The sequence below is a fragment of the Clarias gariepinus genome, chromosome 17 (assembly GCF_024256425.1).
Source record: "Clarias gariepinus isolate MV-2021 ecotype Netherlands chromosome 17, CGAR_prim_01v2, whole genome shotgun sequence".
NCBI classification, from domain to species: domain Eukaryota; kingdom Metazoa; phylum Chordata; class Actinopteri; order Siluriformes; family Clariidae; genus Clarias; species Clarias gariepinus.
In genome coordinates, this window is record NC_071116.1 from 30072759 (window position 1) to 30092317 (window position 19559).

General features: G+C 40.5%; 1 protein-coding gene across 1 annotated transcript; it reads left to right on the top strand.

Annotated features, from left to right (window-relative positions):
* Positions 1-773: 773 nt before the first annotated feature.
* dbh (dopamine beta-hydroxylase (dopamine beta-monooxygenase)) lies at positions 774-15696 on the top strand. Its single transcript, XM_053476182.1, has 12 exons — positions 774-1255; positions 3365-3511; positions 3832-4089; positions 5533-5709; positions 10038-10140; positions 11129-11295; positions 11950-12093; positions 12314-12352; positions 12857-12916; positions 13737-13864; positions 13969-14128; positions 15557-15696. Exons 1-12 carry the CDS (start codon positions 902-904, stop codon positions 15686-15688), a joined length of 1869 nt encoding a protein of 622 aa, XP_053332157.1. The 5' UTR covers positions 774-901; the 3' UTR covers positions 15689-15696.
* The last annotated feature ends 3863 nt before the right edge of the window (positions 15697-19559 follow it).

Here is a 19559-nt window from a genome sequence, read left to right on the forward strand (position 1 = left end):
GAGTTTAGCTTAAGCATGAGAAAGATGCTCAGATGCGAGGAAGAAGTTCCTGAGCTGAGACCGTGCCGTCACCTGGAAAGAGCATTAAAACATTAAAACAGGTCCTGTGATGATCACGATACAGACATAGAAGGCATTTACTTGGCTTTTACATCTGACAATTACTGTCGCTTGGCTTTCAGAAGCAACATGGATATCATATATAATAATATTATTTTATTGTGCAGTTAAAATAGCTTGGGTAAGAACATTTATGTCCCCTTGATATAAGACTTATGCCTGGATTAATTCCATGTGTAATAAGGGAAGCCTGGTGGTTGGTTTATGAGCTTGACCCTAAAGGATCAATAAAGGTCATTAAACATGACTGCAACTCGAACACTGACAATTCACAATTAACTGAAAATCCATGCAAACCAATTTTAGTTTAGTTAAATGTGTTTTGTTTTACAAATATCACCAATCATGCATCTCTGGTGCTGGAGGAGACCAGAACCAGCAGATGTTTTGGAAAAAAAATAAAAAGAGGAGAAAGAAACAAGTTTGGCCAGAGGCTAAATAAACAATTGGATTTTGGTTAACCAGAACTAACATAATTAGCCAGAATAAAGTAGGGCCTGTCACTGGCGTGCTTTTAAAAGCCGACGCCTGGGGAGGAGAGAAAGGATGAGCAGATCCAGAGGAGATCCAACAGTGGAAGGAGGGACGGACCTGTGCAAAGAGGACACGCTGGGACTGAAGAAGGTTTGAGAAACCAGGAAAAACTTCATGAAAACAGCATGCACCAGTGACTGTATTGAGATCAGATTTCCTTCTTGGAGACTTGAGAAAAGTTTTGAGACTTGTTGAGACGTCTCAAACCCGTCCCGGATCTTCTAAAAAATCTGACCCAGACAGAGTGATGCGTCTCTTGAACAAGGACCTGCGTCTGCAGGATGTCACACTGATCTACGTGATCCTGCTCGCTGCCCTGGTGGTTCTCCTGGTGGCCCCGTACCATGCTTCTTCCCCATCTTTATCTTTTCAGGCTCCAGACGGCCCCTCCGGATCTTTCTTACCCTACCGCATGCCCCTGGACCCCGCCGGGCAGATGGAGCTCTCCTGGAACATCAGTTACACCAAGCAGGAGGTGTACATGCAGCTCCGGGTCAAGGAGCTACGCCACGGTGTTCTGCTGGGCATGTCGGACCGCGGGGAACCCACCAATGCCGACCTGATGCTTCTGTGGAACGATGGACACAAGTCCTACTTTGGGGTGAGAGCAAGTGTGTGGGTGGAGGAGATCAGGAGATGGTTGGGTTTTAGAAAAAATGGAAAATTAGTTTTTAGTTAAATTGGGTGAAATCGTTAGCAGTCAAGTTCTTAGGTTCACTTAGTGGATCTTAGTGGGAAATCAGTTCAGTGACGAATCCTACAGAAAATGTTCCTAGAACCAGTTAAAAAAAAGAAACAGAATTTTTCCCAATATTTTAAAATAAAGTTGTAGCATCTTATAAAAGTCCCCTGAAACAATTTACTACGATGTTAATGATATACTGTATCTGAATATTACATATACAGAATGGTCTAATACAAATCAGGAAGATGGTATGGTCACTATTTTATTTATTTCTAAAGAAAAAAATCAATTAACTATTTACGAGTATCATACATTATTATATATAATTTCATTTAGTTGCATAATATTCTAATAAAAAAGAAAGCGTACAAATGTAGTAAATTATTTTATTCTTTAATCACAATTAATTAATATTTCTTACATGCTTATTTATTTTTATTCTTTCCTGATTTTACACCTTCATGTTAATTCACTACATTTAATTAGTCTATTTTTATTATTATTAATATTATTATTATTATTATTATTATAAATAGTAGTGTTTTTTTTCATTAAATAACCAGTCAGGTTACCAATTTGTCTTTATGAACGCAGATGTACATGTGCAAAATTTTATCATTAAAAGAAACCCAATGTATCAGGAAAGACAAATGTTCCCCAATTTTGCTGAAAATCTGCAAACATGGCAACTATTATATAATTATATCAGCATTCCTGTGTACTCCTAAAGCATCTGTGTTTATTAATATCAAAGTCACGTCTTTAATCTGAGGAAGAAGAGTGGGATTTAAATTTCTAGAAAGGTGCAGGATCATGTTGTTTAAAGTCTTATTCCTGAAGATGATGGTGTGTGTGTGTGTGTGTGTGTGTGTGTGTGTGTGTGTGTGGGCTGGACAGTGTGACTAGGCGGAATGAGTGGAGGCTGAAATTAAATTGGGCCACTCGACTGCACACACACACACACACACACACACACACACACACACAGACAGCCTGGGGAGGAGGCCAGTCTGTCTCGAAAATGCCATTATGTACTTGCAGATTAAAGCAGATTGCGGCTCATGTACAGCACAACATGTTCATGTGTAACTACGACTCAGACGTCAACACGGTATACAATATCATCTGTGCATCTTTTCCTTTTCCACGATTAAATTGATGTTTGAGAGCTTTTTATACTTCTCTTTGATGAAAGAAGTGAGAAATAAATATTTTTGGACACACTCAGGGTTTAATATTACAGCTCAAGTACAATTTAATGACTCATGATGTACCATAGGTCCATTTGTCCAATAAACTGTTTTCTGTAAGGTTTATGTCCCGCCCCTGGGGGGCGTGTCTTGCTCCAGACTAGCAGCTTGCTGGTAACACGGTAGGCAGGGTTTGTTAGTGTGTTTCAGCCGGTTCGTCCTCCTGCACACCAAGTTCAAGCCGTTCCTAGCAGGAGGGAGTTTATTCCCATGAGACCACGTGCTGAATCGACTCGCTGCTGAATTCCTGCTCCATCAGACAGATGAAGCACGTGGTTCAGTCTTTATAGACCAGCTCCATCAGTAATAACGTTTTATCTACCACTCAGACGTGTCAGATGTCTCGGAGTGGCGACCCCGCGGCTCTCCGTTACCATCGGCAACGCTGACGCATGGTTCACTTATCAGAAAGGCACGGGGACGGACAGGCGTGGGTGACGTCGTCCTCCATAACCGAACTCTTGATAAGCTCTTCATATTAAACCAGCGCTCTGTAACCTGCTGCGAGGTCGGTGTAAACAGGGGTGCGGGCGCGGCGGAGTCAGTCGAGCACTTCAACACTAAATTTGGTCATTATAGTAAAAATCTAATCATTGCTCTCACTCAAGACTCATTAACTTCTCACCTTCTTCTGAATATAATCCTGTTAGTCTTATTAAATCTCAACACTGAGAGTCGTGTGTGTATATTTGTGTATAATAATTTTTGTGTGTCCGTATCTTGATGTGTACACTGATATTCGTGTGCGCGGGTGTATGTGTGTGTGTGTGTGCAGGATGCGTGGAGTGATGATAAAGGCCGGGTGACGTTGGACACTCAGCAGGATTACGAGCTGCTGGACACCCGGGACACTCCGGACGGCTTTACTCTGCTCATCAGGAGACCCTTCAGGACCTGCGACCCCCATGACTACATTATAGAGGCACACACACGCATACACACACATACACACCACAGTGAAGAATTCTTTCACATACACACACTATGCAGCTTACAACAGCAGTTAATGTTTGTGTATGAAATGTAATTTTTGAAATAGAAATAGCTCGATATATTTGGTGGATATGTTTTTCTAGCAATAGCTGTTATTAACACTTTGACTGACAGGTAGGTCACATGACTGCAGTAGTCCATAGCTAATGATAATATTTACGCTGATCATCATTTGGGATAGAGTATACAAGAGCTAGGGTGTTCTGAGTCTGACGTTCTGTACTCACTGAGCATTGCTTTGATTGACAGGAAGGAACCGTCCACCTGATCTATAGCATACTTGATCAGCCAATCCGCTCTCTCCGTGATCTCAACGTATCCCGCCTTCATCCTGGCGTCCAGCGAGTCCTTTTGCTGCGTCCTGACACGCCCAGTCCGTCTCTTCCCTCGGACGTGCGTACACTGGAGGTCCTCGCCCCCAACATCGTCATCCCCACCCAGGAGACCACCTACTGGTGCTACATGTTCCAGCTGCCCCCCAACATGCCCAAGAACCACATCGTCATGGTAACGGCAGGAAAACTTCATCAAAATTATAAATAATAAATTCGATGTAAGTTAAAAATGAGTCAGTTTATTATCAGTACGGTCACACAATCTACTGTACTTTTTATTATTTTCAGCGTAATGGTGTTTAGAATAATCTGATCATTAATAAGTCACACTCACGTCTGGATTACTGATCTGATTATCCTTAAGTGAAGGATCTTCAGCACTGAGTCCGAAGTAATGAGCTTTAATGATGCACCTGGAAATCCAGCCGCGTAAATAGACGCAGAAATCTTGTAATATATTCTGAGCATGAAGTGTTTGTGTCAGCTTTACGTCCTGATATCGTTCTCATATTGCTCATCTGCACAGTGGACTCCAGGGGTTATTATCCTCTCGACTGACTCAAAGCAAAAGCAGCAGGAATAAATTAGAGGTGTAATTTACGGGCCTGTACCCCAGGAGAGAGCGTCTATCCCACAGAGATATCAGAAAGCGGAAAGTAAGATGATTGCTTTATCATCTCTCAGATCTCAGTCCTGGTCCCTGATGTCCATCGTCTGCGACTTCAGCTTCCTTTGCCTACTTTTGTCATTCATACATACTTTGTTTATGTTTATGTCATTCCTTTAGTCCATTAGTTTAAGGTTAGATGTAGTACCGCAATGAACCAAATACTTGCTTTGCTTCTATTGTAGGTGCGAAGTTGCGAAATCTCCTGAAATAGTTAGTTAGTTAGTTAGTCAGTATTAGCTAGGAATTAGCCAGGAGTGTTGTTTTAGAATATCATGAGTACCTGGCAGTGGTTCCTGCTGTGGAAGCAGCTTTACACACACTATTGTACATCACACTAGTGAGAAACACAGCAGCAGGTCATGTATATCTAATATTGTATTATTAAAAGCTGTAATTTGATCAGACCAAATACAGTATGGTGTTTTTCAGGGACTTCCTACCTGCACCTGGTAACAATGGAAGAAAATCAAATAACCACAGGGTCCATGTCAGAAAGACAGTGTTTGGGCAGGAAAATAAAGCTTATAAAGACGTAGAAGAGATCACTCGGGTCTCAGGTCACAGTACTTACTGCACCGGCTTTGCTAAACTAATCTGAGAACAGGGTTATGAAGCTGAATGAAGCTAGTATGATTTTTCCTTAAATGTTTATTTGTATTTCGGAACATTATGTGTGTGTCTTTAATTAAAATAACATCCCAAGTATAATAGCCTATTTTATAGATAAAAATGTGATTATTTTAAATGTATAAAGACTATTGCATTATGTTTTTTTAAGTAGCAGATCAGAAGCGGAAACTCCTTATAGCCCCCTATATATAGCACTGGTGAAGGTGTAAAGGCACAGGGTCATGATGATCATAGACTGTTGGTTATAAAACAGTAATAAAGCAGTGAATAAGTGTTTGCGTCTGTGTCTGTGTGTGTGTGTGTGTGTGTCTGCAGTATGAGGCAGTGGTGAGCACAGGGAACGAGGCCATCGTGCATCACATGGAGGTGTTCGAGTGCTCGCCTCACATGGACTCCGTCCCTCAGTACAGCGGCTCCTGCGACTCCAGGATGAAGCCGGCGAAGCTGAACTCCTGCCGTCACGTCCTGGCAGCGTGGGCCCTCGGAGCCGAGGTTAAAACACACACACATGCACACACACACACACATGCACAATCTCACAGTCCCCAGTAGTTAAATTACCTAACTAAATTAATCGATTTTATCACATTGATTTTACATTTACATTCAGGCATTTAGCAGATGCTCTTATCCTGAGCGACATTTTATTCCCATTTACAAACAGACGTCAAATTTAGTGAGAGTCTATCCTATATGGAGAGACAAAAAGATATATACAGTATATAATTTTTATTTTCATTACGTCACTAAATCGATTTTTTACCCTGTGTGTGTGTGTGTGTGTGTACAGTGGAACCTTGAATTGTGAGTAACTCAGTCTGTGAGCGTTTTGCAAGATGAGCACAATGTTTTAAATAAATTTTAACCTAATAAACGAGTGAGGTCTCGATATACAAGCAGCACGCATGCGCTTCGTCTGCCAAGAGTCACATGATCACAACTAAGCCGATGGTTCTTTTCTCTCTCACGCTGTGGGATTGTGGGTAATTGTCTTGCATGCTCAGTCTCAGTGCGTGTGCGTCACTCGTATAGTCAATGTGTGTGAAAGTCATCCTACACAGTAGCTCCCTCCCTCCTCCTCTCGCTTTTACACATACACACATGCGCATGTGCACACAAATATGCATACACACACACACACACACACACACACTAACAGAAACAGTGCTGTTGGGATTTTTTTTTAAAAGGTAAAGTGCCTGTTACTTTGTTTTAATTTTACATTATATTTTGTATTAATTATTTTTATAGGAATATTTTGGGGTTGTGGAAAAAATCATCCATTATTATTTATAATTATTTGTAAGGATATTTACAAAGCTGCAAGACAAATCAAAATTCTAAGATTAAAATACTTAGTTTCAGGGTTGCCAGGTATATAAGTTTCATGTCTGATTGAACTACTTTTAAACCACTGCACAGTTGTTGATTTGTGAAAACATGATTAAAAATACAGTAAGTGATTATGTTTACTTACTATTCTGGTAACAGAATAGAAATATTCTCTTCAGGATTAATGATTATTATTTATCAACCCTGGTTAATGCAGGTATTCGTACAAATTTTGTGATTAACAAATGTGTTAAAGGACTTTCAGTAATTTTCTCAACCCGAAGACTTGGGCTTGATCAGAGTTTGGGCTTGATGCAAGTCTGAACAGCTAAATGCTAGTACGGTAGGCGGAGCTTTCGGGAATGGACAGCCCACATGATTGACAGATCATCCACATTTTGAAATTGAAAATGTACACAGTATAATAGCATGACGTGAGTGTTACACACAGGTGTATATGGACATGAAAGGAGTTTTACATCATAAACAGGTGTTTATAAGATGACGTCGTGTTTCTCAGTGATACAAGCAGTGAACCATAAACACACGATTCTGCCTAATGGGCTTTCAGGTTCCTCTTTATCCCTCATTTTGTGTAAGTGGAGCGTTTTGCAGAAGTATCGCTCTGTGATTGGCGTGGATAATTCAGGGTTGTGCAGGTACAGAGCGCGGCTGCAGCACTCAGCTGTCTCTATAGATACACACGGGCAGATCGCCCACGCTCGCTCTGTGCCAGTCACCGGATCTGAGTGGCACAGACAGACAAGAGGCACCAATTACTGAATTACACGAGAGGAAAAGTAGCACAAAACATCTTCCTTCTCATCCTGCTGCCGATCCGGAGAGATAAGATTAGCCCCAAAAAAACCTTCGTTGGTGTGTGTAAAGAGCTGTTTCTGTTATACCGTTATTAGCTGTTTCTTTTCATTTCAGCTCCAAAGAGAAATTATGCATGCCATGAGAAAAATCAGGAGCAGAAGAAAAGCTGAAAGAGGAGGAGGAGGAAAATCAGGCTGGTTATGTAAAGCAGTTCCTGGACTGTGTTTTTATAATGCTTTTAAATAAGGATGGATTTTTATTTATTTTTTTATATATTAAATATATCATATAAATCACTTGTAGAAGTGGTGAGTGTACAGAGTGTTTGAGTCAGCGCTCGCAGTCTGTCTCACCCGAGTGATTCACAATCAATCATACAGACTCCTTGTGTGGGACTAAAATTCAACAACGCCAGCGAAGGCCACATTCTGATTGGTCAGAAGGCGTTGATTAATTCTCCAGAACAGCAGCTCTGACAGTAGCACAGGCTTAAATTGATGCTTTTCCTATGATACATCATTGTCTCTATAGCAACAGCTTGTTCACAGTTCACAAGTTTTATGTAACATTTGTGGAAGGAGAGCGGCTTCACCTGTTTTTTTAAAGTAATTTTTAGAGATCGATTCCGTTATAAATCACGATTCTTTCGTGTGCTGATTCACCTACAGCCTCCAAAATCTATTTTTTCAATTGAATAATTTATTAGATTTAATGCATTTATAATAGAGACACGCCAGTCGATCAGCCAGTGACCGGAATTGGCTGGTTTTCAGTTTGATTAAATATGACTGATAATGTATGATGCCTTGGACGTTCTGTAACCGGTTCTGTACTGAGAGCTTCTGAGTGATGCAATAAGAACACATTTTTTATAGAGTTACATTGTCAAAAGTCTGCGTGTTAGTAAGTTTCTGATCGTCTTTTTTCTCCAAACTTTGTGGGTGAATTATTGTCAATCCCACTCATTACACACTCGTCCACCAGACTCAAAACATCACAAGCGTATTGGTCAAAAGTCAGACTCTCTAAGATTAAAACTGATATAGACACCACATGTGACAGATGCAGACAGGCTCCTGCAACTCTGCTGCATATGTTCTGGACTTGTCCAAGACTCTACATGTTCTGGACCAATATTTTTGAGACTTTTTCTGGAGTATTTGGAGAGACAGTAGAGCCATCTCCATTTGTTGCATTGTTTGGTGTGCCTCCAGAAAATACCAGTTTTAACCAAAGGGACAATTAAAATATTGGCCTTCTGTTCCCTTTTGGAGATTAATCTTGACTAAGTGGAAAGATCCTGATCCACCAACATTTAGCCACTGGATAAGGGAAGTGATGTACTGTCTTAAACTGGAGAAAATTAGGTACACAGTTAGAGGGTCTACTGGCACATTTTATAGTATTTGCAGCGTTTCTTAACTTTTGCTGAGGTTATAAACGCAGATAAGATAAGATAAGAAGTACCGTAAAGGAAGTGTGTGTGAAGATTACTTATTATTATTTTATTTATGGACATCTGATTGTTACAGGGCCAGGGGTAGCTCAGTGGTTATGGGGGATGGGAGGGATTGATTTTGTGTTCTCTTTTGTTGTGGTTTGTTGTGGGTTTTTTTCTGTAAAGTTTGAAAATAAATAAAAAAAAAACTTTGATGAAAAAAAACATCACAAGCGCTAATTAGTCCCAAAACATGCTCATACAACTCCAGACTTTAGAGGTAAAATGGTGCAGTTTCTTTATAATCCTACAGGTGGCGCACTCTGAACTATTTACACACTAGCATCGCGTGTGGTAGCAGCTAACAATGTAGCTTTGAGTTTAATTTAATTTGAAGTTAATTGTTAAACTCTGATGTTAAATGTATTAGTTAAATGTATTTTAAGTTAGTTTGTAGTGTTTAATCACTTTGTTTGGTTTTTAAGAGAGAAAAATTAACGTTATAAGAAACGGGCTACATTTAATTACTGATGTTCGATTCAGTTCTGAAGCTGTTGAATAAAGTTAAGGTATAAAACTAAAGTGTTTTGATGAAACTTTAAAGGTTCAAAAGGTTTTTAAAGGGTTTACAGTGTTAAAATTGTAACAAAATGAAAATAAAATGTCATATCAAATCAAGATATTTATAAACTGTTATACTTATAGAATCTCTATATTAATTGAGGGTTTTGTGTGATTGTGTCGATTAGGTCCTGAACTGCAGGCTGTTGTGTTTAATTTGTGATGTGTTGAGTCTGAAAGGAGGGAGGATGGTTCGTTCTGTTTCTGTTCTGAAAGTCTAATAATGATAAGTTAAGTTGTAAGATAAACCATGTCAAAATAATTGCATTTAAAGGAAGATCATTCTCATTGTATAGTTTAAAACATCTACACAAAGGACATCTATTTGCCCTTTCAGTCTACAGTAATAAAATAAACGGATGAATATTGAATGGAAGATTTGTTTGCACGGTTTCTGTCTTTTTATAGAACTGGTTATAGCTGATATAAAACAGCTGATAAAGAGAGACTTATTAAATATACAAAACCATGATGTAATTGTTCAATAATGCATAAAATGTTATAATGGCTTTAATACTGACATTGCTTCCTTACACAACACCATCATATGGTACTTTACTCTGTGTGTGTGTGTGTGTGTGTGTGTGTGTGTGTGTGCGCGTGTGTTTAGCCATTCTACTACCCCTCAGATGTTGGCCTTCCTATGGGTGGAGAGGGTTCCTCCAGGTTTCTTCGTTTGGAGGTGCACTATCATAACCCACTTCTCATCTCAGGTACGCACACACACACACACACACACACACCAGTTAGTGTTTGGATTTCTGTAAGTAGTACTGTATGAGTCATCTTCCCTGTCTCTGCTGTAACCTCCTGATCACCCGCTCGCCCTAAGCCTCTCCTCCTCATCCTCCTCCTCTTCCTCCTCCTTACTGTTCCAGACAATTTTTTTAAAAACCATCTCTCTTAAAAATTATATTTATTTTTTTCCATTGCTTCTGGCTTTTATGTCATTTCAAGCTCTGCATTTGTGTGTTTTGAAAGTGCAGGTAATTTAATAACAGGTCCTACAACTTTTATAACATAATACAACCAAAAATCAGGACATCAGGGAAGAAACCCTCCATAGATGTGATGACCTGCTGATTCAGTACGTTCAGGTCTTCAGCTGACTTAATTTATTGCCCCATAACGTTACTGAGTCTAGACCTGAGTAACTGATCAACCCCAGATCATAACACTGTCTCCAGAGGCTTGTACAATGGACACTATGCATGATGGGAGCATCGCTTCATGTCCTTCCCTTCTCACCCTGACACGCCCATCACTCTGGAATAGGGACTCAATCAGGACTCATCAGGTCACATGACCTTTATCCATCATTCCAAAGTCCAGTCTTTATGATCCCGAACAAACTGAAGCCTTGATGAGTCTCAAAAACAAGTGGTTTTATTATGGACACACCGCTGGTTAGTCCCGATCCTGGGAGTTCTCATCACATTGTATTAAAAACACAGCTCTGATTTTTGTTGTTGATTTTTTTTATAATGCGACTTCACCAAACGGTTAAGTGATCTTCCTTCATTCGCATATAGATTAGAAAAATAGATGGATGTTCAATATGTGTCAGTATTTTGACAGGTTTGGACTTGAATAAAAAAAGTCTTACAGTGGTTCTGTTGCTGTGTGTCGTGTCAGATATACAAATAGAATGTGTGTGTGTGTGTGTGTGTGTGTGTGTGCGTGTGTGTGCGTGTGTCTCAGGGCGTCATGACTCCTCAGGTATCCGTCTGTGGTTCACTCCGTCTCTGAGGCACTTCGACGCCGGGATCATGGAGCTGGGTTTGGTCTACACACCCGTCATGGCCATCCCTCCTCACCAGCGCAGCTTCCAGCTCACGGGCTACTGCACTGCCCAGTGCACACACACGGTACTCACGCCACAACAGTCTAGAACACCGAACGTCATTTGTGCTAATTAATTAGGAAGCACAGCGTAGTAACCTAAAGTTTGAGTCAGTTTACTGAATCGATTTATTTGAGTCGCTCACGTTAGGTTTGTTGTAGATCAAAGTTTACAGTAATATTTTATGATGTTAATATTTTTAAGTTTAGTTTATATTATTGATAGGCGTAATTATTAATCAGACCAAAGGCTTGTGGTTCTGCGGTTCCACTCGAAGAACCACAGTTCTGGATAGTTCAACTCACAAAGTGCACTCTGTTCTAAGTCCTGTTGTAATTTATTTATGTTTGCACAATTCTAGCTCAAAGCAGAAACTGACTTTAGTTTAGATGTTGGATGTTAAATTAGTTCGTCACGCACCAAGAAACTGCAGAACATCAGAAAACAGGAGTATTTACAGTAGCTACAGCTAACACACAGCAGCCTCATTCCTAATCTCTCACAAACAAGCTGAACGCTACTGTATGTAAAGAAATGGTGTGTGTGGTGAGAAATGTTAATCTTTTAAAATTAAAAGAAGGAAAAGTGTGTCTTAAATTCAGCTAGAGATTTTGTTAAATAAAGTTGTGTTTGCACCCATCCCAACCCCCCCCCCCCCCCTCGCCCCCGTCCTCCACAGGGGCTGCCTCCTGGAGGGATCCGTATTTTTGCGTCACAGCTGCACACACACCTGGCGGGCCGAGGCGTCCGCACCGTACTGGTGAGAGGAGGCAGAGAGGTGGAGGTGGTGCAGGAGGACAAACACTACAGCACACACTATCAGGTAGAACACACTCGCTGGAGAAAGGTACACACACACACACACACACACACACACACTGGGATATATCCCTGATGGTCTGCTCTCAGCACGACCCCATACAACCCACAATGTGCTGAATATTATCAAGCCTTCTAAAGTTTGAAAGAGAAAGTGCTAGATTATTTTTATTCCAAATTAACACCTCTCTCTCTCTCTCTCTCTCACTCTCTCTCTCTCTCAGATCATCCGCGTCCTCAGAAACATGGTGACGGTTTTGCCAGTAAGTTCCCCACACCAGTGCGGCTTTATCCGAGGAAAAACAGAGATAACACAGACATCACAGGAAAAGCCTGGAGGCAACAAGCCACCAACAAAAGAACAGATCTGCTACATTTAGACCGTCGATATCAGCTCCCACACACACACACACACACACACACACACACACACACAGCGGGAGCCGGCAGTTTCCCACTGACCTGCCAAACACCCGGCCGCTTTTAATAGCATCTGATCACAAGATTGTACTTTCTCCTTCTCTCTCTCTATCTCTCACTCTCTCTCTCTCTCTCTCTCTAACTCTCTCTCTCTCTCTAACTCTCTCTCTCTCTCTCTCTAACTCTCTCTTTAACTCTCTCTCTAACGCTCTCTCTCTCTCTCTAACTCTCTCTCTCTCTCTCTCTAACTCTCTCTCTCTCTCTAACTCTCTCTCTCTCTCTCTCTCTCTCTCTCTCTCTCTCTCTTTAACTCTCTCTCTCACTCTCTCTCTCTCTCTCTCTCTCAGGGTGATGTGCTCTTGACAAAATGCATGTTTAACACAGAAGACCGGACAAAAGCCACAGTGGTGAGTGTGAACACACGATACACACCGTCTAGATCTGAAGGTCTTCCTACGGCTATCAGGTTGTAACACTGTAAGGATCTGTAGGGATCCGTCCCATCAAGTTGCTCTGGATAAGAGCGTCTGGCAAACGTCTGAATGTAGAGTGGGAGTACGTTTACATTGCTACTGTATTTAAACACATATTCTACGTATCTGTACTTTGTTTCATTAGTTTTGATGGAGGATACTTCTTACTTTTTACTTCATTTAAAAGTACAGTGAACATCTTTACTTTTACTTACTACATTTAACTACATTTCTGCGTGACGCTGTGTTACGTAACCAGGGGTGTGTAGTGTTTGAAGCGGGTGTTTATTGTGCATTGATAAGAAAACCTCTACAGTGAGCTAATAGAAACTGTGTGGTTTTGATAACTACAGTAGGTAAATTTGAAGGTGAGTATTTCTGTACTTTTACTCAAGTACACATGTAACTGGAGGACTTCTACATTTACTTGAGTCCTAGAGAATCTCTACTTTTACTCAGATTCAGGATTTGTGGACTTTGCCCACCTCTGATCGTGACTCTAAAGTAAAATATAAACTCAGTTAAAAAAACAAGACACTGTCAGTTAAAAAATGAAGAAACCTAACTTAAAGTGAAGGAACTGATTTGTAAATGTAAACAGGCAGGATGATGAATCAGACATTTTACTAATTTGATTTAATTCATTTAAAATTCTATAACCATAACATCATGTCAGAGCCTTGACGTCACGCTTCATGCTCTCCTCCTCCTGTGAAGACTAGTCCTTTGTGTGTGTGTGTGTGTGTGTGTACAGGGTGGATTCGGGATCATGGAGGAGATGTGTGTGAATTATGTGCACTATTACCCACGTACACAGCTGGAGCTCTGTAAGAGTCATGTAGACCCGGACTACCTGCAGAGATACTTCAGCCTCGTTAACAGGTGTGTGTGTGTGTGTGTGTGCGCGAGTCCCTGCGAACGAGCTGTTACTATAGAAACGATAAGGCAGTAATCTAATCCCGGAGTTCTCCTGCTATCTCTGTCAGGTTCCATGGCGGAGAGGGCTGCAGCTGCTCTCAGACCAGCGTGGAGGACGAGTTCTCATCCGTGACCTGGGACGCCTTCAGTGCTGAGGTTCTCGACTCCCTGTACACCACCTCGCCCATCTCCATGCACTGTAACCGCTCCACCGCCGAGCGCTTCCCTGTGAGTACTCGCACTGGAACACCAGGCATGCTAGCAGGAGCCTGTGAGAAACTCCACGGAAGACTGAAATCTAATGGTTCATTGGTCTTAATGCACACTGGGACTTCAGATTTTGATTAAAAATTCAGCGCGAGTCAGAGCGATCGATACGAGCACCGAGGTGCGCTCGGCTTCATGTCATTTAACTTCAGACCTGAGATCCAACACTATACGCTTTCAAAATATACGTTACAGGGTCGCGTCTCTAAACCTTTGCTGTCTGATCTTAGTTACAGTACAACTTTACATGGATATACTCTTTTATTTTATCGTCTGTGCAGTACTATACTGTAGCACTCTGTACTGCAGACATAGCACACAACTTCACACACCACACGTCAACTTTGCAGAGTGTAAAGAGAAAACTAAAGTACTGCGTTACTCTTAATAGAACTGCATCAATTTTTTCTTCAAAAGTTTTTTTGGAGGGGGTAATTTATGTGTACATATTCCCATGGAATATACCATCAAACACTACTGTACACTATACCACATCAAACTACACTGTACTTCAGCTTTGGAGTGGGTCAGGGCAAAACTAAGTGCACTCCTGAGTTAGTCTTGACATGAGAAAAAGCTAAGGGACTAGTACACCCGTGTTATTATTGAGCGCCCTAATGCAGTCCAATTTTTGAATGATAAAAAGTTGCAAAATTCAACTTTTTCACCTAAACAATCAGAATAAAAATTTAAATAATTCTCCAAATTCAACAGCGAGTACTGTACTACGCTGGACTTTACTGCACTACACAGTACTATAGTTATTTTGATTTAAATTGCTTTGCTAAACTACAGTATACACTGGACACTACACTGTATCGCATTACACTACATCTGAGCTTAGGAGAGCGTCAGGATGAAACTATGTCCAGCCTTGTGAATTGGGTGAAGATCTGAGAATGTCAGAATTTTTACACCAAAGGGGGTTAGCCTTTTTTGGAAAAAGAACTTTCTCGGATTTTCACCAAATTCACACAGTGCGTGAGGACAATCAGTACTAACACCGGGGGGCACTTAGTTTCAGAATCGTTCACTCTTCAGCTGAGATCTGAGCCTCTCATCTTCAATATATTACACTCAGTAACATCTATATTCCATATTAATGAATATAAACATGTACTGCCTGATATCAGGTAAAACACACAAAACACCAGACCGAACCGACCGCGTGCAGAAATTATTTACGTATCTGAGTGCTGAAATTTTAATCGCTGGTTAGTGCAGAAATGCTGCAAGAAGGTTCCATGAGATGATGAACTGTACGAGAGCAGTGTGTGTGTATTAAATATTACATCATGACTGCGATGAGGGTCTCTCTCTCTGGGTTTCATCCAGGAAGCCTAGAAGCACTCAGAAATAGAGTTGGACTGTGTTCTTTTCGTTCTCCAGGGGAACTGGGAGAAACAGAAGATTCCCGAGGTGTTAGCCGAGCTCCAGCAGCACGCGCCCACGTGTGAACCAAGCCGAGCGGCGGCTCCTCGTTACGGCCCCACAGAGGTTCAGCCCCAGCACAGTGGATAATACACCGTCTTTCAGCTCCAGCGCCGAGACACACACACACACAGGCTTCAATGGCACAGGTAGAAATAAAAACACTTCACTAAAGTAAAATTAAACGGCAATTTTTCTGAATTGACTGCGTTTATAGCAGCAGCCACAAAACAACCAAAAGTAACCTGTTTACAGCTGAGCTATACAAATATAAAGCTACATGATGTGATGATAGTATTATATATTTTTAGCTTCCTTTATTAGATGTATAGGAAATGCTTTGGTTTGGTTTATGCATATTTATAATTTAATTACAGTTTATTGTTAAACCCGTGATGTGTGATTAGTGCTTTGTTGTAACTTTATATATATATATATTTTTTTTTTTTTTTGTCATTTTTGACACAACAGTGCAAAAATTACAATGAAATGAAGATAAAAATGTTTACGCTAGTAATAAATGCAAAAAACTATTGGATTGTGAAAAAAATCTTGCATCGCTATCATTTCAGTATACGTGACCTATTCATTGTTATAAACTCACATACATGAATCAGATTAGAACAATTTATAAGATGACATCAGTGTTTGAAATGTCAAATGTTGAAATCCTCAACTGCAGATATACGAATGTAAACTGTCATATGTTCTCCACTTTATTGAAATAAAAAAAACAAGGGAAAAATTTACTTTTTTTGCATTTGAGCTACAAAGATAATTTTGCCTGAGAGTTAATAGTAAGCTGAAAGTAACCAGTATGAAGCATGGTGCTAAACTGGAGGAAGCAGACTTTCAGTACTTGTTAGTGACTAATGATAATGTCCCATAATTATTTTTATCACTACGCCATACTGTTCTATACTATACTACAGCAAGCTGTAATATAAAGTACTACAATATACCGTACTACGCAACTATACTACACCGTGCTACACTATACTATACCCATACTACACTACACAATTCTGTTCTGTACTATATTATACTACACCATACCGTGGTACACTGTGCACTATGTTACACCCTACAACAGGATACCACACTATACTACACCATACTTTATTATACTTTACTACACTAAAGTAAATCCCTGAATTATGAACAAGTTCCGTTCCAGGAGCGCGTTCGTACTGTAAGTCGGATTCATTCATACTGCAGGTCTGACAAACTAAGTCTTGTACACCTTTGATACAAATATACAATGTAAAGAATAAACACAGGTTTGGTGTTTTGGTTCCGTATTCTACTCTCGCACGACTGCACCCCTACATTGCAAAGGGAAATCCTAGTGACAGCTGACCTCATTTAAAGGTCCTACACATCCCATTTTTCATTAAATGTTAATATGATCTTTAGGGTCCTAATGAAAAGTTTGTATTATACGTTAATTAAAAATTCAAAAGGATTGTGTAAAAAAAACACTACTTTTACCTGGTAAAAACTAGCTCTGTTCTCAGCAACCTGTTTCAGTACATGCTAATTTAAATGCTCATGACCTCTGCTGAGCCCGCCCCCCCCCAGTTCTGTGGGGCGTGTCTTCACAACACACGTGGGGTATAGCCACGGAAGTGTAGTCCAGTGCGGGCAATGCTTTGGACTGCATTACCCACAAAGCATTGCCCACAACGCAGTGCTTTGTGGGTAATGCAGTCCAAACTGCAAAATATAGAGCCTGAGCCTGTTTTCTTCAGTCGTTTTTGGTTTGATTTAAGTACGGAACCTACGCGGAAGTTTGTAATATCGCCTGACAACGCAGAAATTAAAAGAATGGACATGCATCGACTCGATTTGTCTTTCTCATCACTGCATGGGCATGAATTAACGGGCTGTTACGCTGCCGCAAGCAACAACAACATAAAGCGGAGAAGCTTACTGAGAGAGATACGGACGCGATGTGTTTACTGATGTGTTTACATGACTTCTTAATCTTCGACAGACATCGTTATAAACCATCTAACGTAACAAAGGTAAGCATAATATAGTTTTCCGACTACGTACACAGTTTGCAACTAGACAATCACCTTAATGCATTGTTATAGAGTCGGATGTACACAGAGAAGAAGCCATAACCATGTTCTATGAGAGTATAAGTTAACTTACACTCCGCATTCATCGTGATTATTATAAAAGGCGATCTGCAAAGAGTCATAGTAAAATAAATTACACTCACTAAGCCTGGTGAAGATGAAGCAGGAACACGAAGCGTTCGTACAGATCCATTTTTAGGAGCAGCTTCCTAGTAAAACCTGCTTTATATTGACCCGCGTTTATAAAGCAGTCTGGTGAAAAATGATTATCGCAAACATAAACACATTTAGGTAAATCAGCGGGGACGTTAGCTTTAAAAACTAAATTCAGCCACTGCGTCCTCAGTGGCTCAGATACCTAACCCTAGGTAGGTACCCTAGGTCACTAACCCTAGGTAGTGAATGACGACTGCTGTGTTCGCTATTACACCCAACAACTGTACACAACACTCGCTTAGGCGCCATTTTGCTCCAGCGGCGAAAAACAATGGCCGACAGCTTCTTCTCACTCGGGGCGGGTCTTTGCTAAAACACCAGTGTCAATCAACTAGTGTAGGAGCGGCCTCTGTCGGTTTGGCGTCACATCGACAGGCATTTGCGATTGGCCTGATTTCAGAAGGGGCATGTTATTGTAATAAATGAAAAGAAAACCACTAGGCGGCTCTTTATCATCGTAGAGTGGTTGTGTACGCACTCTCCTAACACACAGTTCAGTCCAAACAGCTTAAAAAAGTGCATGTAGGACCGTATGACCCCTTTAAAGGCAGCCCGGGAAGATGTCAGGGGTAGGGCAATGCCACATGGTGGTTGCTGCGCGCTTGAACCGACACCATTTTGTCTCAGAGGTGTATTGGACTGTGAACTCTGTCTCATTGAGGATTTTTACACACACTTGCACACTGAAATTTATACACACTTAGACACTGAGAATATTGCATATACAGTAAGTGTAAAAATTGGTATCTGGTGCACTGCAGTGTATATTTTTTATACATATGAGCTATTTTGCGAGTTGTTTTGTATGAATGATCAGAATTCCGCGTTCTGTTTGTATCTGTGAAAATTCATAACTTAAAATGTTCATAAGTCGGGGACACCATGCTGTAATATACTGTACTACACCATAATTGCATTAAAATGTTCTACACTATAATATCCCGTATGGTAAACCATACCACTATACTATATCCTGTGGTATGCCAAACTCCATCGTACTGTACTATATCATATGGCACTATACTGCACCACACTGTACTGTACTCTCACTCACTCATCTTCTATACCACTTTATCCTGTATTCAGGGTACAAGGCGCACAAGACACAAGGCGGGGTACACCCTGGACAGGGTGCCAATCCAGCGCAGGGCACACACACGTACACACTCACACACCCTCAAACACTCATTCACACACTACGGGCAATTTGGGAACATCAATTAGCCTAACCTACATGCCTTTGGATACTGTATGTGATACTGTACTACACTACACTGTATTATACCAAACCCACCTTTTACAATACTACACACTGTATTATACCATACTAGACTTTACAATACTATACACTGTATTATACCATACTAGACTTTACAATACTATACACTGTATTATACCATACTAGACTTTACAATACTATACACTGTATTATACCATACTAGACTTTACAATACTATACACTGTATTATACCATACTAGACTTTACAATACTATACACTGTATTATACCATACTAGACTTTACAACACTACACTGTATTATACCATACTAGACTTTACAATACTACACTGTATTATACCATACTAGACTTTACAATACTATACACTGTATTATACCATACTAGACTTTACAATACTATACACTGTATTATACCATACT